This window comes from Amblyraja radiata, chromosome 1 (genome assembly GCF_010909765.2).
Source record: "Amblyraja radiata isolate CabotCenter1 chromosome 1, sAmbRad1.1.pri, whole genome shotgun sequence".
Lineage (NCBI taxonomy): Eukaryota > Metazoa > Chordata > Chondrichthyes > Rajiformes > Rajidae > Amblyraja > Amblyraja radiata.
Window position 1 is genome coordinate 155,917,893 of NC_045956.1, and position 26,421 is coordinate 155,944,313.

At 42.5% G+C, this 26,421-nt stretch overlaps 1 protein-coding gene across 3 annotated transcripts in view; it reads left to right on the forward strand.

Moving 5' to 3' along the window:
- The window catches only part of ccdc68 (coiled-coil domain containing 68), a 74,835-nt gene that overhangs the window by 18,808 nt on the left and 29,606 nt on the right, over positions 1 to 26,421 (forward strand). For all 3 annotated transcript variants that reach the window (XM_033033337.1, XM_033033331.1, XM_033033322.1), the window contains 3 exons: positions 8,133 to 8,282; positions 16,708 to 16,833; positions 18,327 to 18,455. In XM_033033337.1, coding sequence (XP_032889228.1) covers positions 8,133 to 8,282; positions 16,708 to 16,833; positions 18,327 to 18,455 — 405 coding nt within the window. The remainder of the gene's footprint in view (positions 1 to 8,132; positions 8,283 to 16,707; positions 16,834 to 18,326; positions 18,456 to 26,421) is intronic.

Genomic DNA, 26,421 nt, shown 5'->3' on the forward strand with positions numbered 1-26,421 from the left:
TCTATAAGTGTAAGGAGTGCAGAATGTGACCAACCATCCACCTTATCACAAAATAAAACATAATGTGTAGGAAATACCCAGCAGGTCAGGCAGTGTTTGTGGAGAGAGGTGGAGTATGGTTTCAGGTCGATAATTCATTCTTCCATTCAGCCTGAAACGTTAACGGTATTTCTCTTTTCACAGGAGCTTCCTGGCCAGCACAATGTTTGCTGAATTTTCTGCTTTTTAGATTTCCAGCAACTACAGTTTTTTTTTCCTGGTTGCTTTCTGGTCACATTATTATTACTGGAAACAAAGCTGTGGAGGCCAGGTCAATGGATATTTTTAAGCCAGAGATAGATACATTCTTGATTAGTACAGGTGTCAGGGGATATGGGGAGTAGGCAGGAGAATGGGGTTCGGCGGGATAGATAGATCAGCCATGATGTATCTTGATCTGTCGAATGGCCTAATTCAGCTTCTATCATTTATGAACTTATGAAACAGTTGGCCTGGGAAAACTTTGCTTTGGGAAAACAGTGGGCCACTTACAGCGCCAGAGACACAGGTTCAATACTGACTACGGGTGCTGTTTGTGCAGAGTTTTTATGGTCTCCCTGTGAACTTGTGGGTTTTCTCCGGGTGCTCCAGTTTCCTCCCACACTTAAAAATAAGTACAGGTTTTTAGGATAATTGTCTTTGGTAAAAATTGCAAATGGCTCCCAGTGTGTAGGATTTTGCCACTGTGTACGAGGTGATCGCTGGTCAGCACGGATTTGGTGGGCTGAACGGCCTGTTTCTGCATTGTATCTCTAAAGTGTTGTGATTACCAGGTGAAGAAATGCTGCTTTTCTCTCCAAGTTCTTTTATTTAATAAATTACTTTATTCAAATTACAAACTATCCTCCAATGATTCAGCAAATGAATGAGGAAGTTACTAAGCGAGTTGTATTCCTCCAGGGATGCTGCCTGATCCACTGAGTCACTCCGGCACGCTCTGTTTTACTAAAGATTTGCACTGTTCTTTGTTTAAGAGCAGGACAAAAATCCGTTCAAAGGTGTTATTTTTGGCTGGGTTAGGGATACTCTATTCTGAGTCTGAAGGATGATGTACAATTGCAAGATGTAAGTTGAAATTAACTGGACACCACATTGCAGTACTCATTTCTTGAAGCATAACTGATCTATTTGGGTTTTTGACACGTTTCAGTTGTGAGAAAGACCTCTCTGTTGTGCAGTTGGTGACCATTAATGTTAAAAATATTCTTAAGGCAATTTCAACATTTGGAAACGCACTCTCTAGTTTGTCTTCTGTAATTGTGTTGTAAAGTTCCATGTGAGTGAAAGATGTTTTCTTGGTTGTTTTAAACTTATGAAGAACATATGAATGGAACTGCTGAAGCTCTGTAGACAAAATGTTGTTCATGTCATCTGGATAAGCATCACTGAGTGTCTGACAATTCTTTGAGTACCATTCACTTTCTGATGATTGGGAATTAGCACCTTGTTGGGTGGCATTAGGAACATCTGTCAGACAAGAGAATCTGTCTGCTATTTAAGTGGACACCTTTCGTCTCCTCCTCATTTCCGTTTCTAACTTTTCAACAATTACATAAAAAGTGGAGATACGGAATTTGTCTCTGGCACTGAGAATGACCTCTGGTGCATTTCCATCGTTGGGCATTCTCTTTCTTATACGCTTACGCGTTTGAGTTGCTTTGTATTCTACATCAGGGAGCATGTCCTTTGCAAGTGATTCAAATCTCTCAAACTCATCTCTTGATGTGTGCAACATGTCTGCCAATGATGAATACAAATCTGCACATGTTTGCAAGATCATATTTTCACTTTGAAGAAGTTGACTTGTTCTATGAAACTTTACTAAAGTTTCATTCCAAAAATTCAGCATGAACACAAATTCCAGTTCTTGCATCTTGTTTGCAATATTCTTTGCCTCCCTTCTAGTGTCACCTTTTTGCAACTGGTCATCTGATAAATCTTCCAAAGCTTCCAGAATCTTGAAGTTGATAATTGCTGCAGTTGCCACAGCATGTGCTTCCCATCTGGTGTCTGAAAGTGATTTCAAAACTTTTTCATTTCCAATGCAATGTTTGAGAATTCTCCACCGAGCAGTTGAGGCTGAAAAGAATGTGTAGAGCAGTTGTACAGTGGAAAAGAAATCTACTGCAACTTGACAGCAATCCACAGCACTTCGTCCAACTAAATTTAGTGAATGAGCTGCACAGGGTACATAAATGGCAAACTGATTTGCATCCAAAAGTTTTTGCTGCATGCCATTGTAACGTCCAGACATGTTGGCAGCATTGTCGTATGACTGCCCTCTGCATTTAGCAAAATCCAATTTACAATCATCACATAAGTACTTCAACACCTGCTGTGCCATAGCTTCACCAGTGTGGTTTTGTAATTCCAAAAATGTGATAAATCGTTCAACTGGCTGTCCATCTTGCAAGTATCTGAGCACTATGCTCAATTGGTCAACATGCGAAAGATCAGGCGTTGAGTCCACAGACAGACTGAAGTACCCAGAAACATTAATTTCGTCAATGATGATGGAGTGCACTTTCTTTGCCATTAACGCAATAAGTTCCTCACATATCGTTTTGGACAGGTACGAAGGGTTGCCTTATCCAGCATTGCCATACCGTGATATGTGAGCAGCCAAGAATGGGTCAAACTGACTTATCAATTCGAGTAGCCCCAAATAATTCCCATTATTGAGAGACCCAAATTTTTACCACTTTTCCTCGGAATGCCAATCCTCGTTCAGCCAGTGTGCAAATTAACTGCTACAACACGCCAAAGCACATTCTCCCAGTAATTGTACTCCACTTCAATTTGGGTCTTCAATAAATATGTCAACATGGCATCTCGGTGAGTTGTACTTTTTTCATGGTTGTCAATTACAGCAGTGTTTCGCCAGTCACTGAATCCTTCATTTCTAGCAAAATGCGTTGACCCTTTGGGCGCAAATAGTTTACAAACAAAACAGTAAACTGATCCTTTTGAAGGAGAGTACAACAGCCATTCTCTCTTGTAGTGTTCACCATTGGCTTTTATTCCAAAAAAGATTTTCTGTGAACAGTATCTCTTTGGCTTCCCACTGATGAAATTGCGACACGATTTGTCAAATGGCCCATTGTGGTGCTGACATTCACTGGGTCCACAAGCAACCCAATAAGTCACATCATCACCATAAAATTCATCCCACAACCCTGGGTCCTTAGCTTTGTTCATTTCATCCTTGGTCAGTTCTCTAAACTCCTTGGACAGTTCAAAAGCATTTACACATCTTTTCGTAGAACTAGGTCTAGGTTGTGGCACTTCATCATGTGCAACGTCATCATGAAAATCTGGCCTTGCACCAACACTGCCTGTTTCTGATGAAGGAGATAGATTTGATTCACTTGCTGTCTCTGAAGACTGACACTGGTTTTGATCTGGATCATCTTTCTCTGCAGTTTGTAAGAAGAAATCTGTCAGCTTTCCTGTCTTGGCTACAACAGACAGATTATTTTGCTCATTCTCTTCTGCACGTTTTCTCTTTTGCGCACCACTCAACTGAACACGCTTCATTTTTGATGTTTACATGGGGCTGAAATTAAAAAGGGGCAGAGAGGGTCATTGAAATGACCGTCATGACAACTGAATTTGGCTCCATCATTTTACTTTTAAACACATGCTATGACACTGCACCTCGCCAACAGAAAATAGCTTAAATCAGGCAAAAGTAGACACAAAAAGTCTCAAAAAAGATCGACAGATAAGAGACAACTATGTATACTAATTAAATAAAGGATCATTGAAGCTGTATGACATCTTACCAGTGCAGTGGTCTTAGATTTCCAAGGATATCGCACACATCATGTCTGAGGCACAGAGGTCAGTCGAGAATATTCCATAACAGGAAACATGTGACAGTGTTAATGACCTTACTGACCGACAGAGGCCAGAGTGCACTGCGCCAGCAGTGCCCCTTGTGGTACACCTGGGAAGATAAGCCTAGGGTGCACCATGATCAAGAAACAGAACATTATGATCAATTTGCACTAGTTTTATCAAAAAAAAAAATTTACAAATCTTCATTCGTTTTTTTTTCTTTTCACCCTTTTCCCAACTTTGTGGTGCTCCCTTTGGCCCTGGTGCCCTAAGCACATGCTTAGTCTGCTTAATGGTTAATCCGCCCCTGCTCAGAGGGTGCAGTCCAATAAGAGAGATGGTAATTTCAATGAAATCCTTGAGTTGTGACCCACTCCCTCTAAACCTTTCCTGCCTATGGACCTTTCCAAATATCTTTTAAACGTTGTTATGATATCTGCCTCAACAAACTCCTCTGGCAGCTCATTCCATATGTCAACTACTCTCTGTGTGAAAATGGCACCCCTCAAATTCCTATTAAATCTTTCTCCTCTCACCTTACACCAATGTCCTCTGGTTCTTGATTCCCTTATTCAGGGTAAAAGACTGTTTATCTACACTATCTATTCCCCTTGTGATCTTGAGCACCGCAAGATCACTTTCATCTTCCTGTGCTCCAAGCAATAAAGTCCCAGCCTGCCCAACCTCTCCCTGTAATTGAGGCACACGAATCCTGGCAACCTCCTCATAAATCTTCTCTGCATTCTTTTCAGCTTAATCACAACTTTGCTCTGACAGGGTAACCAAGCTGAACACACAACACCAAATGGCATTTGCTAATCTTGCTAATTTTGCCTTGTACATTCTCGTCTAAATACAGTGGCAAGGAATGGGAGCTAGAGGGAGGAAGAACCAAAGGAAAGGTCGGTGATGGATTAGAAGGCAGGAGAGATAAAGCAATAAAGGACACATGGCTATAAGTAAAACAGGGTGGTAGAGGTACAAGTAAAGAAGCTGAGATGCTATTAGGATTTGTAACTCTTCCTCTCCCTCACAGAACAACTGTCATCCCATTTTGTCATTTAATCTGTTTTTCTGCCTTTCATAGATCTTTCTTTCCACTTATTGGTCTCCCTGCTCCTTTTCCTTGTGAATACATTTGCTTTACACCTCTAATTTCTCCCTTTTTTAAAGCAAAGGTCCTTGACCAGAAATATTATTTGTCTCTAAATTAACATCTAATTCCTGACGCATTGTATTCTTCCAGCATTTTATTACTTTATTTCAAAATCTTTCATTATCTGTGAACTACTTTGTGGTGCACAGCGATTTTCAAGGTATGATTTTGTTTTCCCCCAACCACTAGTCCTGTAATATAATTCACTTTAAACATATATTAACATTTTGTGTTGACATATGCCTGTAAAATGCCTGCAGAACAATGTGGAATGACTCAGTGGGCGGTACCACCTGTTTAAAGCTGCACCCTTGGTGATGCAAGTCGTCTACAATGCCACACCTACAGTTCTGTGTGTTATCCCTCGGGAGTTAATACTAATTTGGATGGATTTCTGCCACACCTACTTTAATAACATTTTCCCAGTTGCTATCTCATTTATTAAATAGCTTTGGTTAGAATGGGGGAAGTTAATGGCCCTGATTTAGTTGGAACTGCTGGTGGGGAAATCTGCTCTTGAATGCTTCAGGAGCCCAGCCATTTTAAATGTGGAGTTGTAGGAAACTAAGAATGTAATGCATGCATACTTTGATTATTTAGAACATAAAACAGTACAGCACCGGAACGGGCCCTATGGCAAACAATATCTGTGCCGAACTTAATGCCAAGTTAAACTAAATTTCTCTGCCAGCATCTATCCCTTGATTCTGATGGCTCTTAGGTCTAACAGAATCAAGGGATATGGGGAGAAAGCAGGAACAGGGTACTGATTCTGGATGATCAGCCATGCTCATATTGAAATGCAGTGCTGGCTCAAAGGGCAGAATGGCCTACTCCTATTTTCTATGTTTCTATCCATATCCATGTGCCTATCCAAACGCTTCTTGATGCCACTACCCCTCTACACTATGCAGTGCGTTCCAGGCACCACCCTCTGTGTAGTTTAAAAAAAACTTGCCCCACACATCTCCTTCAAACATTCCCTCTCTGACAAAGCTATGCTCTCTAATCTTTGACATTTCCATCCAAAGAAAAAGGTTCTGACATCTGCCCTACCTATACCACTCTCTTTTTAAAATACTTCTATCAGGTCGCCTTTGCATATGCTTCCTGTAATGGGGCTACAAAAACTGCACGCAATATTCCAATTGCGGCCTAAACTCATTATAAACTCGGGTGCATAACTACAGGATGCGTGAGTTATCTCGTCACATCAAAGGCATCTTGTCATATGGCACAAGGACTTTACATATCAAAGGCATCGGGCATGTGGTACAAGATACTTGCATATCAAAGTCATCAGTCACTGCATGCCTCAAAGGCATCGGACATTTGGTGCAAGGTATTTTACATATTAAAGGCATCGGACATTATCTCAATACCCCTTACTGGGATTAATCTGGGCTTCCTCTCTCATCAAGTCATTAAAGTCATTCATTATCTTAATACACAGCAACCTGAGGCAAACCTAAACTTGCCTTTCTGTATCAATCTACTGGAGAAAAGCCTGATTTGAGACTACATATAAATTGTAAGCTGGCCCAGGAATCCATTTAATATTTTCTTATATTTTTAACATAATTCAGCCTTATCATTTGTAGCTACTTGTTTGTAATATCGATATGCTCCAGGATATCATTGTTCCCTCCCCTGTAAATACGGACAAGAAAAATTAATTTAAGACCTCCGCATTTTCCATGGCTGCTCATCCAGCTTACATCACTGATCCTTAACGGAACTTACTCTATCCTTTTCCTCTTAATATATTTTATTGAATCGTTTTCGTATTCTCCTTTATCTTGTCCACCAGGGAAATCTTGTGGCCCCATATTGCATTCCTGATTTCCTTCATTATTGTACACCTATATCCTTGTACTCCTCAAGGGACTGGGTTGATCCCAGTTATCTGTACCTGACGTTTGCCTTCCTTTTTCCTGAGCAGACCCTCAGTATCCCTTATCAAACAAGATTCCCTAGTCCTGCCATGCTTGCTCTTTACTCTAACAGAAACATGCTGGCCTTAAACTCTTCCTATTTCTTTTTTAAAAGCCTCCCAGATGCTGGAACTCCCCTTTACCTGGAAACGGTCACTTTTGATCAAGTCTGCCTTGGACAGTTACCAGGAATGTTTTGTTATTGATCGCTGAGGAAATAGAATTAATGGCGGTCATGGTGATGCAGTGGTAGAGTTGCTGCCTTACAGCGAATTCAGCGCCAGAGACCTGGGTTCGATCCCAACAACGGGTGCTGTCTGTAGGGAGTTTGTATGTTCTCCTGTGACCTGCGTGGGTTTTCTCCGAGATCTTCGGTTTCCTCCCAAAGATATCCAGGTTTGTAGGTTAATTGGCTTGATAAATGTAAACATTGTCCCTAGCGGGTGTAGGATAGCGTTAATGTCTGGGGATTGCTGGTCGGAGCAAACACGGTGGGCCAAAGGGCCTGTTTCTGCATTGTATCTCTAAACTAAACTAAACTAATTAATATCCTTAAGGGCCTGTCCCACTTAGGAGACCTAAACAGCAACCTCTGGTGACCTTGCCCGCCACCCAAAAAAAAAAATCAATGTGGCGGTGACCTGCAACCTCCTACCACCTACCACGCATTTGTAGAAAACCTTCCTCGACTATGAAGAAAACCGGCTTCGACTAGACCTGCGACTAAAAAATTATCGATTTTTAAAGGCAACCTATTTTTAGTCGAGGCCGGTTTTAATCATGATGTAAAAATAGCAGCAACCTAGATGAAGCGGAAACCACTTTCGACCATTAGCGAGAGTGACCAAAACCTCCTGTGACCTCATGGAAACCTTGGGCGGCAGGCAAGGTCACCAGAGGTTGCTGTTTAGGTCTCCTAAGTGGGACAGGCCCTTAAGCTTGTTTTTGCTCAGTTCTTATGGCTCTATGACATTTACCTGCAAATGCAAACTGGCTCCCTTTAAAAGGAAATGTCTCTTCACAGAATACCAATGAAACCCTTTTTTTCCAGAATAGTAGCACTAGCACATAAACTGACATGAAATATACCCATGCCAAGAAAGAGACTCAGGGATAACTACTTACCAGATAGCAGCAATTAAACATTATGTGATGTTTTACAGATACCTGTGACAGAGTCGCCCGATCTTGATGAATCCGACCCTTGTTTGGCTGAACTGTGCTCCAAGTATCAACAGATCCTTGATCAGATTAAAGCAAAAGATGCCGAGCTTCACGCCATTCTACAAGAAAACAAGGAACTGGACACACAGGTACGGAGCGTTAATCATTGTGACAGAGATTATGGTGCAGTAGTAGGGAACTTAAAACTCTGGACCTCTAGGACTAGTGGTCATACCTTCAGAATTAAAGGACCTTCTTTTAGGAAAATGAGGAGAAATTTCTTTAGTCAGAGGGTGGTAAATCTGTGGAATTCATTGCCACAGAAGGCTGTGGAGTCTAAGTTAGTGGATATTTTTAAGGCAGAGATAGATAGATTCTTGATTAGTGCAGGTGTCAGAGGTTATGGGGAGAAGGCAGGAGAATGGGGTTAGGAGGGAGAGATAAATCAGATATGATTGAATGGCGGAGTAGACCTGAAGGGCTGAATGGCACAATTCGACTCCTATTCCGTATGACCTTATGAGCAGGAAGAATTGGAAAACTTAACTATTCACCTCTTTCCTTCCTGCTATCCAGGGTCATTAACAATTATCTCAGGTGAAGCATCAGTTCATTTACACTTCTTCCAAACTAGTCTATTGTATTTGGTGTCAACAATTGTGTTCAAAATGTTGCCTCCTATATATTGGAGAAACCAAATTCATATTGGGTGATCACTTTGTGGAGCAGGGATGATCCTCAGCTTCTGGTTGTATGACTTCTGATTCTCAATCCAATTCCACTATTGACCTTTGATTCTACAGCTGCCTCCACTGCTATTCTGTTGTCCAATGTAAACTAGAAGATATTGTAGCGGCACCAAACATGGTGAATAAGGCCAGACGTCAGGCAGGTTCAAACGGTAGTTTTATTCAGGTGTTACATGTTAAGTTGGTCCGCTAACATAATTGTCATTGCTGCTGTAGCTGAGCTGTAGAGGTTGTTTTCTTGGGCTCAGCTACCTGTTGACTCCCCTCATCTCAAGGTGAGATGAGCTTAAGTAGCAGGACACGCCCCCTAGCCCATGACATCACGTGCCAGCCCTCGTAGCTACTGACGAGGGTTCGACCATAAGTGGTCTGTGTATCAGCTGACGTCACAGAACCCCCCCCCCCCCCAGAACCGGAGGAAGGAATAGAATGGTCGAGGGCGGCTCCTGCATGTGGGTCGGGGACACCCCGGGCGTGGGTCGGGACGGAGGGGCCCGCGGGCGCAGTCGACGCTCCGCGTGGGCGATCCCGAGGTATGCCGAGGGGTGCGAGGAGACCAATACAAAAGCTGCCGGACGGAAGAGACACAGTCGCATCTCCTCAACCAGCTAAGGGATCGCGTCCTGAGAAATACGGCCCCCAGCAACGGCTGGGAGACATCGGCAACAATGAAGAAAAAAACTTCAATGGCACAATGGGCTAAGTGTTCGGCTGGCAACCGGAAGGTAGCTTGTTCGAATCCCGCTTGGAGTGCATACTGTCGTTGTGTCCTTGGGCAAGACACTTCACCCACCTTTGCCTGTGTGTGTCCTTGGGCAAGACACTTCACCCACCTTTGCCTGTGTGTGTGGATGTGATTATGTGAAGCACTTTGGGGTCAATGCAAGTTGACTAAAAATGTGCTATATAAATAAAGAAATTTAATTTAAAATTTAATTTAAATAAAATAAATAAACTGATTGCTGAACCCGGCGTGGTGATGCAGTGTAAACAAAGTGAAAAGAAACAACACAATATCATTGTATCTTCATTCCAATCACTTTGCAACCTTCTGAAATTAACATTAAATTGCACAATATCAGCGAAGTTCCCCTTTCCTGTTTTCATACCTTTCTTATCCTGTTTAGAAAATAGAACAATACACCATACGAACAGGCCCTTTCAAACTTAGAAACATAGAAAATAGGTGCAGGAGTAGGCCATTCGGCCCTTCGAGCCAGCACCACCATTCAATATGATCATGGCTGTTCATCCAAAATCAGTACCCCGTTCCGGCTTTTTCCCCTTATCCCTTGATTCCATTAGCCCTAAGAGCTAAATTTAACTCTCTCTTGAAAAATCCAGTGAATTGGCCTCCACAGCCAGGTGGCATTGAATTCCACAGATTCACAACTCTCTGGGTGAAAAGGTTTTTCCTCATCTCAGTCCTAAATGACCTACCCCTTATTCTTAAACTGTGACCCCTGGTTCTAGACTTCCCCAACATCGGGAACATTTTTCCTTCATCACATCGGGAGCATTTTTCCTGCATCATTCCTTTCCTTTGGCTCAACTTGTCTGCATTGACCATGAAACATATCTAAACTGATCCTGTCTGTCTGCACAGTCCATACTATGCCATTCCCTGCCTGTTCATGTGTCTCTTCTCAATGCCTTTTACATGTTGCTTTCATATCTGCTTCTACCATTTTCCCTGGGGGGCATGTTCCAGGCTCAGTATAATTTATAAAATGCTTTACAAATCTCCTTTAAACGTACTCCATCTCATCTTAAACCTATGTGCAAAATGAAACTGCAGATGCTGGTTTAAACCAAAGATAGACACAAAAAGCTGGAGTAACTCAGCTGGACAGGCAGCATCTTTGGAGAGAAGGAATGGGGGATGTTTTAGGATGAGACCCTTCTTCAAACCCTACCATCTTTAACCTATGTCCTCTAACATAATATCGAACACAGTACAGCGCAGGAACAGGCCCTTTGGTCTACTATATCTGTATTGACCATATACCAATTCAAACCACTCCCATCTGCCTGCACATGGTCTGTATCGCTCCATTCCTGCCTATTCATTTGTCTGTCTAAATCCCTATTAATCATTGCTATTGTATCTGTTTCCACCACTTCTCTTTCCACCACATTCCAGGCACTTACCACTGTGTGTTTGATTAAAATAAATGTATGCCTTGTTGATCTTCTTTAGCCTTTTCCCCCCTCTGCTGTTTAGTATTTTACATTTCTATCCTGGGGTGATAAACGCTAACTGTATCTATGCCTATGAGAAGTATATAAATAGATATCAGGTTGTCACTCAGCCTGTGATGCTCCAGAGAAAATAATCCTTTTGTTCAACCTTCCATTTATAGCTAAGATTTTCTAATCCAGGCAAAATCCTGGTGGATCCCTCCTGCACCCTCTCCAAAGCTTCCACAAAGCTTCCACATCCTTTTTGTAATGTAACAACCGGAACTGCTCACAATACTCCAAATGTGGCCGAACCAAAATTTGATGGGGTCACGGCGTGAATTCCAGTCTTTTATACAACAACCTGATTAATGATGGCAAGTGTGTTGTATTTCTTCTTAATCACTATCTACTGTTGTCACTTGCAGAGAGCCGTGTACTTGGACCCCAAGATCCTTCTGTGCATCACTGGTGCTTAGGGTTCTGCCATTTACTGTATTTCCTCCTCTTGCATTTGACCTCCTAAAATGCATCATCTCATACTTGCCTGGATTAAATTTCATCCACCATTTCCTTGATGACCTTCCTTGTTATCCACAACTCCATCAGTCATTGTCTCATCCGCAAACTTGCAAATCAGGCCATTATGATCATTGATAATATATCATATACCATAAGCGTATTTATAAAGAAATATATTTTTCTGTAAAATGCCATTACACAAACTATCAGCTGTTTTGTCGTAACTCGTCTCCATGGATCTTTTGTGTTGCACCTCGCTGTTCCACCACCCCCTGCTTGGCTTTAAAAAATAACACCACTCCACTCTTCCCGCAGTACTGACAGAGCGTTCCTGAGACAACATTGACTCATTGCTTTCTCAATAGATGCTGTTTGACTGGCTGAGTTATTTCATCATTTGTGGTTTTGTAATAGTAACTCCACTCTTCATTAGTTGGTAAAGTGATTTTTTTTTTTGTAGATTCTGAATAGTTGTATGCTGACTATGATCTATATATCACATAGTTGACAACACTTCTTTGTATGCAAGACTTGTTTTATAAAACATGATGAATGAATGCAAGACTAGTTATTATATCGTTCTCCTTGAAATAAATTGTGCGATAGTCCCATAATTGTGCTGTTCTTTAAAATAAAATTACAAGCCTCCTTAAAAATAATTATTTTATCTGCAGTCTTATTTGAATTTGCAAAAAATCAATATACAGCACTACATAATTGGTATGATGTTAAATAGTTTGGACTCACTACCAGGTCAACTGAAACAGTTTCTGGCAAATTATCAATCTTAAGTGACAGTTAAACCGTGCAGATGGATTTTCAGTGGAGTTCCTCTCACTTAATGTTTGAAACTGAAACATAAATTCAAATCCTACCATGGCAGGAGGGGAATTTAAAGTCAAGTGATTCAATATATCTGAAATGAAAAGGCTTGTATCAGTAATCATGGCCATGGCACTATTGAATTCTCATTGAAATCCATCTTGTTCACTAATATCCTTCGAGGAAATAAATCTGCCAACCTTGCTCAGTTTCTCCAATGTGAGATTCCACACTCGCAGATATGGTTGCCTCTTAATTGATGATTCGGTATCTTTGATCAGACTTTACTAGGTTTACCTTGCACTAAATGTTATTTCCTTATCATGTATCTGTACATTGTGAATGGGACAATTGTAATTATGTATTGTCTTTCCGCTGGCTGGTTAGCACGTAACAAAAGCTTTTCACTGTACCACTGTTCTGTTTATGAACCCATCTGGTTCACTAATGAACTTCAGGCCAAGGACTTAGGAGTAAATGTGACCCTGATCTCCAAGGGCAAAACAGTCCAGGTGCACAAATGTGTGGAGACCAGAGACAAAAAAATGCAGCTTTTGCAGAGTTTCTGGGGAAATTTATCTAGTAAAAAAATAAGTGTATAAATAAAAACTCTAATTTGTTCATTTTGGTTTAGAAATGTGCGAAGTTGAAAATCTCATTGCAGTGGGTTTTTTCCTGCTTCTCTTGATGTGTTGGAGAGCAATGAGGCCTAGGATTTCAACTGCATTGTTCCCTAAACGTTTTTTGGCACACTGGCCTCGCTCCAACACGGAACTTGGAAAGCAACAGGGAACAGGAAGCTTGGAATGCAATGTTCCAGTTGTACAAGATGTTGTTGAGGACACATTTGCATTATTGTATTCAGTTTTGGTCACCCTGCTATTGTGGAAAAATGCCATATAAACTGGAAAGAATTCTGAAAAGATTTATGAGGATGTTGCCAGGACCTGAGGGCCTGAGCTGTAGGGATAGGTTGGACTTTATTCCTTGGAGGCTGAGAAATGATCCTAGAGGTGTATAAGAGCATGGAATAGATGGGGTGAATGCACAGACCCATTTACTCAGGGTAGGGGTGTCAAGAACCAGACGACATGGGTTTAAGGTGTGAGATGATAGATTTAGTTGGAACCCGAAGGGTAACTTTTTCATTCGGAGCGTAGTGGATATATGGAACGAGCTGATGGAGAAAGTAGTTAAGACTGTTACAGCATTTAAAATATAATAGTATAGATGACAGCATTGTGGTGGGCTGAATCCTGAACAAAGACGAGATGGAATACTCGAAGGAGATGGAGTACTTAGTAACATGGCGTCAGGGCATTAACCTCTCCTTTGATGCCAGCAAGATGTCAGCAAGATGTTGACTTCAGGAAGTATGAAGAAATATATGCCCCAATCAACATCAATGTTGCTGAAGTGGAAATGGTTGAGAGCTTCAAGTTCCTTGGGCACCATAATACCAATGATCTGTCACAGACTATCAATAATGTTGCAACAGCCAAGAAGACATACCAACGCCTCTACTTCCTTAGGAGACTGAGGAGATGCAGCACATCTCCAATGACCCTTACAAACTTCTACAGATGCACCATAACAAGCAGAGTGTCAGGTTGCACCACAGCCTGGTTTTGGAACTGATCTGCTCAAGACTGCAAGTTACTGCAGGGAGTTGTAGATGTAGCCCAGATCATCACACAGACCATACTCTCCATCATTGACACCATCTACACCAGGCTGCATTGGAAAAGCAGCCAATGTAACCAAAGATGTCCTGCCACAGGCATTCCTCCTTCTCCCCACTCCCATCCAGCAGAAGGTAAAGGAATTTGAAAGCATGCACCACCAGTCCCTGGAACAGCTTCTTCCTCTCTGTTATCGGGCTTCTGAATGGTTCTTCCATAAGCTAAGGGCCAGACCGATTCACCTCTACCTCATCGTGGGCATTGTACTTTGTCAATGGAATTAGTGAGCTACTATGCTGAGAACAATATTCTTCACTCTGTATCATCTCCTTTGCCCTGTCTATTGTAGTTGAGTCTGCCTTGATTGTATTTATATATTGTATTATCTGATCTGTTTGGATAGCACACAAAACAAAAAAATTTCACTGCACCTCTGTACACGTGACAATAATAAACCTACAGGAACATGAACAAGGGTTTAGAGGGATATACACCAAACGTGGACAAATGGGTGCAGTTTAGATGAAGCATCTGCGTTTGCATGGACGACCAAAGGCTTGTTTACGCATTGAATGACTGTGGACTGTGACTGAGTCAGAATAGCATTCCTCCCACAAATTTAAATACATTTTCAGCACTGTATCAGGTAGTATTGTTTGATTCACTATGTTGCACTGATTAAAGGGGCACAGGCTTCATTATTCTTGCAAATGTTTGATCTCTTCGATAAGGGAACAATAAGGTGGTTGCTATCCTGCCCACACAGAGATCGGATAACTTGTCCACATCAGCAGAGTGATCAAGCCTTACTTAAAGCAGTGATGCAAATCTACTTAATAAAATTGTATGACTTCCTTTCAATTTTTTTGTGTCATAGAGTGATACAGCATTGAAACAGGCCCTTTGACCCTTCTTGCCCACACTGGCCCACATGTCCCAGCTACACTAGTCCCACCTGCCTGCGTTTAGCCCATATCATTAGAATACTTGCAGTGTTTCATTTTTACTGTGAAACACAGCTTTGAGGGGACATGAGAAGTTGAGACGCAAGGAATTGCAGATGCAAAAATAGACATAAAGTGCTGGAGTAACTCAGCCGGTCGAGCAGCATCTCTGGAGAACATGGATAGTGACATTTCGGGTTGCGACCCTTCAAGAGACTCACTGATATGGTGGAGAGAAAACTGGAAAAGTGGTTGGGGCGGTTTTTGATTGGCAGTTGATTGGACAAAGGCCAGAGATGAAACGACAAAAGGTTTGAGATGAGGATTGAAGAGCTGAGAATTGTGAAGCCAGAGGAACAAATATAGATGGAAGGTGTCTGTCAGAGGAGGAAGGGGGAAAATGGGGGAATCCGGGTGGGGCAGGGGGAAGTGGGGGAGGGGGGGTGGTGGTGTTTGTAAGTCAGATACCTAAAATATGAAGTCCCTCTTTTCCCGTCAGAGTCCTCTGAGTCATCATGAGGAGGCTTGTCAAGGGAATGGCAATATGAACTAGTAGTGGGAGGGGGTGAGGAGACTTGGCATTTTCCGATTCTTAATTTGGTGTAAATTTGCATTTCCCAAGACCATTGTCTTTACTATCAAGATAAGTGCAGCAGTACCATCACAATACCATCTGATACATCACTATAACTTCATTATTGCTTGGTATAAATCATGGTGTCCATCCCCAACAGTACTATGAGTGTACATTTACAAGCAAGGCTACAGTGATTCAAGAGGTTGTGTGATCACCACTCACTCAAAGACAATAAATAGTGGCCTAGTCGCTAATACCCGCATCTTGAAAAATAAATTTAAAAATGATCAGACAGAGTTAGCTCTCAATATGTTGGATATGAAAATTACACATTGTCACAAGTGTGCAGTTGGAAGAAAACATGATGTGGTTATGGTTGAATCTATCATCGTCCAATGTCTAAAGAGATTGTAACTGATCAGAAGGTCATAAGGAATAGAAGTAAAATTAAGCCATTCAACCCATCAAGTCTACTCTGCCATTCAATCATGGCTGATCTATCTCTCCATCCTAACCCCATTCTCCTGCCTTCTCCCCATAACCTCTGACCCATGTACTAATCAAGAATATATCTATCTCTGCCTTAAAAATATATGCTGACTTGACCTCCACTGCCTTCTGTTGAGTTCAAATTAGAAAAAGGTGCTTGAAATAGATAACATACCACTTCTAAACATTTACACACATTGCTTTGCTGGGACATGCATGTCTGCTTTTGTACCATTCGTAAGTGTAGGGTTGATTAAACTTTAGAGATGCAGCATGAAAACAGGCCCTTTGGCTCACGGAGTCCACACGGACCAGCGCTCACCCCGTGCACTAGCACTATCCTACACATTAGGGACAATTTATAGAAGCCAATTAACCTACGAACCTGTACGTCTTTGGAGTGCATGAGGAAACTGGAGCACCCAGAGAAAACCCACATGGTCACAGGGAGAACATGCAAACTCCATACAGACAGCACCTGTAGGTGGGATTGAACCTGGGTCTCTGGCGCTGTAAGGCACTAACTCTTAACGCTGCGCAACTGTGCTGCCCTAAAGCAGTGCAGCACTCTTTACCTGCTCCGGTTCTAAAATGTATTTTGTTTTTAGTTGGAGGCCACTCAGGAAGCGGGAGCTGCGGCACTTCGGAATGCCTCACAGAAACTCTACAAGCAGTATCAAAAGCAGATGGATGAACTAAAGCAGAAGCATGAGCAGGAGAAGCAGAGGCTTCAGGTAACGTGTGAAGAATATACAGGAAAAGGAGTTACAAAGAATGGGTAAAGTAGCATTTGTAGACATTGCACATCAAACTGTAGGTATGTTTCTGGTCTTATTTGAACATCCAGAAAAGAAACCGTTTATTTTGTGTTTGAGTAAAAAATTAAAAAACTGCAGATATTGGACATCTAAAATAAAATATACTCTGAGCAGCATTTGTAGAAAAAGAAAGAGTTAACATTTTGCACCTGACAAAGGGTCCTTAACCTAAAGTGTCAACTCTGTTTCTCTTTTCACAGATAGTGTTTGAGTTGCTGAGTTTTTTTCCAGCATCCTCTGTCTATATTTAACCTTCTATTGATCTTGTTGGCAGCAGAGGCATGGAAGTAGGTTGCACACCTGTCAAACACTTTAACAGGGCTGCCAACATTGGCTGAGAGTTGGGAGTGAGAAATTTGCGAGAGACCAAGCCCGAGGGAGCATCGCAACCGGCGGGGAGGGGGGAGGTACGGAACATTGGTACGGAACATTTGCATTTTTCAGCTTGAAATTGTGCAATATGGTGCATACTGTAGCGAGTGTTATAACTTACACTTGAATGCAATATATATGCTTTAAATTGGATTGGAGCGTTTTTGAAAGGGGGGAGGCTTTGCGAGCACTGATCACTGTCCTTGGGGGTACCCAGTGAGGGAGTGGAGCAACCGAGTGGGGAGAGGGTGGGGAAGATGGGTAGGAACTTTTTGAAATTTGTTTTAGTGCACTGTAGAAGTATGATTTCAATGTTTTTTGTATGAAGTATTTTTAAGAGGTAACTTTTTAAGGGTGATGGGTGTATGGAACAAGCTGCCAGAGGAGGTAGTTGAGGCAGGGAACATCCCAACATTTAAGAAAAGTTAGACTGATACATGGATAGGACAGGTTTGGAGGTATGGACCAAAAGCAGGTAGTGTAGCTGGGACATGTTGGCGGGTGTGGGCAAGTTGCGCCGAAGGGCCTGTTTTCTCACTGTATCACTATGACTACATTATACCTCCACCATGCATGAATGCTTTAAAATCAAGTGATCGAGATTTATTGCCATATACTCAAGCATAGAAACATAGAAAATAGGTGCAGGAATAGGCCATTCGGCCCTTCGAGCCAGCACTGTCATTCAATATGATCATGGCTATTCATCTAAAATCAGTACCTCTTTCCTGTTTTTTCCCCATATCCCTTGATGTCGTTAGCCCCAAGAACTAAATGTAACTCTCTCTTGAAAACAACCAGTGAATTGGCCTGCACTGCCTTCTGTGACAGATAATTCCACAGATTCACAACTCTCTGCGTGAAGAAAGTTTGTCCTCATCTCAGTCCTAACTGCCCCCCCTCCCCCCTTTATTCTTAAACTGTGACCCATGGTTCTGAATGCCCCCAACATCGGGAACATTTTTCCTGCAGTTACAGTAAGTGAAAATCTAGCAGGCAAGCAGGATTAACACACCCATGTTATGTTTCCCTTTCAGGCTTTTACCGAGGAGCAGGAGGAAAATTTGAAAAGTAGCGTTGAAAATTTCAATAACCTGGAACTGAAACTTCTGCACAAACAGAACAGCCTGACAGAACTGGAAAGGCGAATAGACAGGATGGAAAAGGTAGATTGAATGAGCCTGAATGAAAAAACATTGCTACCTTTGGACATGATTGCCCTCGGTTTTGATAGATTGAATGTATGCAGGCACAGGGCAGCACAGTGGTGCAGCAGCAGATTTGCTGTCTGTATGGAGTTTGTATGTTCTCCCTGTGACCATGTGGGTTTTCTCCGGGTGCTCCAGTTTCCTCCCATGCTCCAAAGACGTACAAGTTTGTAGGTTAATTGACTTCTGTAAATTGTGTGTTGGATAGTGCTAGTGTACGGGGTGATCACTGGTCGGTGAGGACTCGGTTGGCCGTAAAGCCTGTTTCCGTGCTGTATTTCTAAAGTCTAAACGTAAAGTCTAAAGATAGTTCTGTTATAATGTCTGTTTCCAAGACACACATTGGATATATTTCGACTGAGACATTAAGGAGCATCATTAACATTACATGGGCCAAATTAGTTTATTATGCAATTTCTATCAGGGGCTATAGAATCACTTAAAAGTTATTTTGTTACAATTAATGAGCAGTAAACAGCATGTTGTGTATTTGAACAGCATAGGAGAAGAAATGTGGTTCCATTTACCCTCAGTAATCAAATGACAGGAGGCCATTGAAAATAAGAATCGATCACTTTTATTGGCACCAAGTTCAAGTTCAAGTTCGAGTTCGCGTTTATTGTCACTTACCCAACTAAGGTACAGTGAAATTTGAGTTGCCATACAGTCATAATAAGTGAAAAGAACACAATACACACATAAAATAAAATTTAACATAAACATCCACCACAATGGAATCAGCATTCTCACTGTGATGGAAGGCAATGAAGTTCAGTCATCTTTCTCTTTGTTCACCCGTGGTCAGGGCCTTTGAACCCTCCGCAGTTCGCCGCTACAGACGGTCCGATGTTCAGGCCCTCTTTGCGGGATGATCGAAACTCCGACGTCGGGACGGATTAGAACACTCTGTGGCAAGGAGTTCCCGAGTTGGCCGCTTCTTACCAGAGACGGCAGGCCACAGGCCCCGCGGTGGGAGCACTTCTTCTGGCGATCCTCGGCAAAAGGATCGCAGCTCCGCGATGCTAAAGTCCGCGCTGAGCCTGCGGCTTGAAGCTCCTTTTAGGCCGGTCTCCAGGAAAGGCCGCACCAATCCAGTTGTTAGGCCACAAGGGGGGGGCGGAGATGAGACACTGAGAAAGTCGCATCTCCGTCGAGGTAAGTGACTGAAAAAAAGTTTCCCCCTATTGCCCCTCTTCCCCCTCCCCCCACATAAACTAACCTAGAAACATTGAAACACATTTAAAACATACTTAAAATAATAAAAATAAAGAAGGGACGTGACAGACTGCTGGCGAGGCAGCCACTGCTGGCACCACCCGGTGTTATGGATACCCTATTAAGCAATGTAACATACAGCCTTCAGTACTTTCAGCTTGCAGTAGCAAAAATGAACATTGCTATTGAAAACGCTATTCTTTTTGAAAGCTCTGCAGGAAACTAACTCTTATTATGCATTGGAAATTCTAAGCCTCAACTCCCTTTACCCCCCAGTTTTTTAGGAATCCAGTGGCTGTGTTATTGATGCGGTTCAAACAGTCGACTGGATCTGGGTCAAATGCAACACTTTAAAGTTGTTTTTTGATGATCCTACTTGGCAGGCAGAGATAAGGGCAGTCAGGAGCGGGAAGGGGAGTTAAAATGGTTAGAAACCGGGTGACAAGCAGGCCGAGGTGGACTAAGTGCAATTGTTCGATGAACCAGGTGGCTATTCTACGCTAGAGATGACTAGGAGACAAAAGGGGGCAAGATAAGGAAATAAGTGGAATGAAATGTGAGTCCAAAGGAAGGGAGATATAGGTGGAAGGGGATGGGGAAGAGGGGGGGAGGTTGGGGAAAGGAGGCAGGATAGTGGCAGAAATGGGTACACACTGCTGTTCCTCCAGATTGTGCATGGCCTCACTGACAATGGCTAGATTCCTCCATTGCCAGGGTAAGGCCACTTGCAAACTGGAGAAAGAACACCTCAACAAGGTGTACGTTGAATTCTCCAATTTTAGGTAACATCCCATCTTCCTTCCTGTGCCACTTCCTGCAGCCACTTCTCCCATCATTGTGCCTACTACATACCTGAATATCCCTCCTCTAGCTTTACTTTTCGCTCCACTGCTCTCCTAATCTGACATCCTTTGCTATCCCTTACATTTCTAGCCTTTGTCTACCCATTAACCCCCATTTCGCCAGTACCCACCTATCAATTGACAGACTTTGTTCTTACCACTCATCTCTTCCAGCTTCCTTCCCCCCTCCCCATCACTACAATCAGTCTGAAGAAGGATCCCAACTTGAAACATCACCTATCCATTTTCTCCAGAGACGCTGTCTTGCCAGCTGAGTTACTCCAGCACTTTGTATTTTACTCAAGATTCCAGCATCTGCGGTTCCCTTTGTCCCCAAATTATCAGTAATACTAGGTAATCAGACCATTACATTGGAACCCAAAATATGTAGGGCCACCGATTCAAAATCCATAGTAGATATGAGGAACTGCACATGCTATTCTACAAAAAAAGACACAAACTGCGGGAGTAACTCAGTGGGTCAAGCAGCATCTCAAGAGAACATGGTGATATTTCGGGTCAAGATCCTTCTTCAGAATGGTTGCATTGTAATATCCATAGTAGATTGTTGCTAAGGTAGGGTTATGGTTAGGGTTGTGCAGCGTGGCTCAAGAGCCTGATGCTTGATGAGAAGAAGATATTCTTGAACCTGGAGGTCATGGTTATCAGACTCTTCTACCACCTTCCCAATACTAGCAATGTTACAAAATTTTGAGATTTAAAAAATGAAGTTTTTAATTTATCTCATCAGATAAAGCATAAGAATAAGTTTAATTTGACACCTAATTCACTTTCATATCTTCAGTATTAAAAAGGTTGTGGCCATTTTCATACTCGGAAATTGTCATCTTGTTCCGTATTGCTTTTTCATTGACTTAACACAAAAGCTGTGATCGAGAACATTTAAAGGCCGATAACTTTCTTAAAATTTAAGAGAACTGAAAGAAATTTTCAGTTATTATAGATTGAAGCATTCTGAAACAAATATGAAACAATCTTACTTAGATGACTTGAAATTAAAGCATATAATTAGTTAGTTATCTAATTGTAGCTAATTATAAAATTCAATTACTAGATCTAAACATCTATCCATTTCTTAAGAATAGATTAACATTTTTAAATAGCCTAAGTGTCCAAATAACATTCACACAAGAATTCAGAATATAACATAATTTTTAAATCTCATTGTCATGGGTTTATAGACCAAATGGAAGGAATTTAATGTTTAATACCTGTAAATTAATGGCCATTTAAATCAGCTTGCGAGTGGGATTTTCTGGAACGGGACCATTTAGAACGTTGAGGTTGCGGTGAATTTATACCCCCATATCTGCAGCAAATACACTGCTGGTTCTTTGGGGGGAAAAATCACCGTTTCGCAACTTAAAATGTGAATTAAATACATCTTAAGAAACACTTTTATACATAAAAATAAACTACTTTCTTTTACCTGGTCCTCCATAAAATCCGTCCCCGTTGTCGGCATTGACGGCTTCAGAAGCTGATTTTAAAATCATTCCAGCGATTAACTTGTCGGGTGAATTAAAAAAAAAACCACACAGAACGGCCGTAGGAACGATTCTTTAGCAAAATCTTGCACTCCAACAAATATAATTCAAGACCAGGTCAGAAAAAAACCCCGTTTTAACCCCGCCCCCCCCCCCCCCTCAAACGCGCCAAAATCGCGCACACGGCCAGTGGCAGAATTACAGTGCCGCTGAAGGTAAGTTTTGTAACATACCTACCAATACTAGCAATGGGATGAGAGCATGGGCAGGGTGGTGTGAGTCTTTGATGATATGAGCTGCCTTTTTAAGGCAATGCTTCCTGCAAATCTCTTCCATGCTGGGAGGTCAATACCAGTGATGGGCTGGGCAGTGCCCACCACTTTCTGCAGCCCATTTCATTCTTGGGCATTTGAGGTACTGAACCAGGGCATGATGCAACTGGTCAGTAGGTTTTTACTGTGCAAGTTGCATAGAGTATTCAGCAACATGTCAAATCTCCTCAATGTTCTGAGGAAATAGAGGCATTGATGTGGTTGCTTTGTCATTGCATTGATGTGCTGGATTCAGGCTAGATCTTCAGAGATATGCACACCCAAGTACTTGAAGCAGTTGACTCACTCCACCGCCACGCCGTTGAGAAAGAGTGGTTCATGGATACATTAGTTTCATGTATAAATGGTTTTTGAACTCTTTTTGAGAAACCAATGCAGTGTATATTGAAAATGTGTACACTATCTTCGAGAACTGGGTGTACCTTGTGATTATACTTTTGAAATATTATTGTGTCACAGCAGTTAGATTTCATTTGGTATTGTCAACAATCAATGAAAAATGTGAAGCCAACAGCTCAGTATTAAACAGTAATATGGAGATGTAGTTGCAAATCTCTTGCTAAACTCCTGCTGCTGTAGTTTTGGGAGCTACAGCAGCAGGAGTTTAGCAAGAGATACGACTGATTGGCTTTAGCCCAAGTGGGAGGAGAGAAGTGAAAACAGTTAAAGTAGAGACCAAGGACAGGCAGACTTTACACAGAACTGCTGTAGCTTTGGGAGCAACAGCAGCAGGAGATAAGCAAGAGATACGACTGATTGGCTCTAGCCCAAGTGGGAGGAGAGAAGTGAGTCAGTACCGGGAAAACAGTTGAAAACTGAGGAATTTGGTTTGTAAATTGGTAAATCAGGCAATTTATCAGTCAATTTAAGCAAGACGGCTCTTAGCAAGCGGCAGTGAGTGAGCGGCCTTGTGAGGGAAGTGTGAGTCTTTGGCTCGAAAGTCTTCTGAGAAGAGACCACGCAATACGCTTAAGAGGTAGAGACGAAAGAAGGAGATGTCAGGCAAGCTGATTCAGTGTGATGCTTGCAGTATGTGGGAGGTCAAGGACACCGCTAGTGCCTCTGGCTGCTACAAATGCGAGAAGTGCATCCAGGTAGAGCTCCTGAAGGGCCGTGTTGGGGAACTTGAGAAGCAAGTGGATGACTTCCGGTTCGTCCGAGAAACGGAGTCGTTCCTCGACAAGTCCTACAGTATGATTGTTACACCTAAGGTACTGGAAGAGAGAACGGGAGGGAAGCATGGAATGCCAACTTCCCCGGGTGTTGTACCTCTTGTGAACAGGTTCACCCACTTAGAAGCTGTCGGGACAGAAGAGGTGTTTACACTGGGCGGCGGACTGGCTTGTGATGCGAATAGGGCTGTTGAGCCAAAACCAAAAAGGCCTAATGCAGGCAACGCCATTGTAGTGGGAGACTCCATTGTGAGAGGTACGGACAGGGGTTTCTGCGGCAACAGACGGGATGCGAGGATGGTGTGCTGCCTTCCTGGTGCCAGGATCCAGGATGTCACGGACAGAGTGCAGAAAATCCTCAAGGGGGCGAAGGTGAACATCCGGAAGTGGTAGTGCATGTCGGCACAAACGATGTCGGAAAGAAGGGGATGAATATTCTGCAGCGTGACTTTAGAGAGCTCGGAAAAATGCTGAAAAGCAGGACCTCCAGGGTTGTTATCTCCGGTTTGCTTCCAGTTCCTCGTGCTGGCGAGAGCAGGAACAGGGAGATACGGGACCTGGACGTGTGGCTGAGGAACTGGTGCACGGGGCAGGGATTTAGATTCTTAGATCACTGGGATCTGTTTTGGGGTAAGGGGGAACTGTACAAAAGGGACGGATTGCATCTTAACAGGTGTGGGACCAGCATTCTGGCAGGCAGGTTTGCCACTGCTACACGGGTGGTTTTAAACTGAATAAGGGGGGTGGGGTGTCGAAGGGGATAGTGGAGGATGGTTAAAGGGAAAGGGTTTCTTAAATGTGTGAGCGTAGAGACAGAGGGGTGTAAAATGAGGGTAGAAGCAATAGGTAGCAAGGTGAAAATAAAAGTGGCAGGCAGACAAAACCAGGGCAAAAATCAAAAAGGGCCACTTTTCAACATAATTGTATAAGGGGTAAGAGTGTTGTAAAAACAAGCCTGAAGGCTTTGTGTCTCAATGCAAGGAGCATTCGTAATAAGGTGGATGAGTTGAATGTGCAGATAGCTATTAATGACTATGATATAGTTGGGATCACGGAGACATGGCTCCAGGGTGACCAAGGCTGGGAGCTGAACATCCAGGGATATTCAATATTCAGGAGGGATAGAGAGAAAGGAAAAGGAGGTGGGGTAGCGTTGCTGATTAGAGAGGAGATTAACGCAATGGAATGGAAAGGAAGGACATTAGTTTGGAGGATGTGGAATCGGTATGGGTAGAGCTGCGAAACACTAAGGGGCAGAAAACGCTGGTGGGTGTTGTGTACAGGCCACCTAACAGTAGTAGTGAAGTTGGAGATGGTATCAAACAGGAAATTAGAAATGCGTGCGACAAAGGCAAAACCGTTATAATGGGTGACTTCAATCTACATATCGATTGGGTGAATCAAATTGGCAGGGGTGCTGAGGAAGAGGATTTCTTGGAATGTATGCGGGATAGTTATCTAAATCAACATGTAGAGGAACCAACGAGAGAGCAGGCTATTTTAGACTGGGTATTGATTAATGAGGAAGGGTTAGTTAGCAGTCTTGTTGTACGTGCTCCCTTGGGCAAGAGTGACCATAATATGGTTGAGTTCTTCATTAGGATGGAGAGTGACATTGTTAATTCAGAAACAATGGTTCTGAACTTAAAGAAAGGTAACTTTGAGGGTATGAGACGTGAATTGGCCAAGATTGACTGGCAATTAATTCTAAAAGGGTTGACGGTGGATATGCAATGGAAGACATTTAAAGACTGCATGGATGAACTACAAAAATTGTTCATCCCAGTTTGGCAAAAGAATAAATAGGGAAGGTAGTACATCCGTGGATAACAAGGGAAATCAGGGATAGTATCAAAGCGAAGGATGATGCGTACAAATTAGCCAGAAAAAGCAGCATACCGGAGGACTGGGAGAAATTCAGAGACCAGCAGAGGAGGACAAAGGGCTTAATTAGGAAAGGAAAAATAGATTATGAAAGAAAACTGGCAGGGAACATAAAAACTGACTGCAAATGTTTTTATAGATATGTGAAAAGAAAGAGATTAGTTAAAACAAATGTAGGTCCCTTGCAGTCAGAAACAGGTGAGTTGATCATGGGGAACAAGGATATGGCGGACCAATTGAATAACTACTTTGGTTCCGTCTTCACTAAGGAAGACATAAATAATCTGCCGGAAATAGCAGGGGACCGCGGGTCAAAGGAGTTGGAGGAATTGAGTGAAATCCAGGTTAGCCGGGAAGTGGTGTTGGGTAAATTGAATGGATTAAAGGCCGATAAATCCCCAGGGCCAGATAGGCTGCATCCCAGAGCACTTAAGGAAGTAGCTCCAGAAATAGTGGATGCATTAGTAATAATCTTTCAAAACTCTTTAGATTCTGGAGTAGTTCCTGAGGATTGGCGGGTAGCAAACGTAACCCCACTTTTTAAGAAGGGAGCGAGAGAGAAAACGGGGAATTACAGACCAGTTAGTCTAACATCGGTAGTGGGGAAACTACTAGAGTTAGTTATTAAAGATGGGATAGCAGCACATTTGGAAAGTGGTGAAATCATTGGACAATGTCAGCATGGATTTACAAAAGGTAAATCATGTCTGACGAATTTAAAGAATTTTTCGAGGATGTAACTAGTAGCGTGGATAGGGGAGAACCAGTGGATGTGGTGTATCTGGACTTCCAGAAGGCTTTCGACAAGGTCCCACATAAGAGATTAGTATACAAACTTAAATCACACGGCATTGGGGGTTCAGTATTGATGTGGATAGAGAACTGGCTGGCAAACAGGAAGCAAAGAGTAGGAGTAAACGGGTCCTTTTCACAATGGCAGGCAGTGACTAGTGGGGTACCGCAAGGCTCAG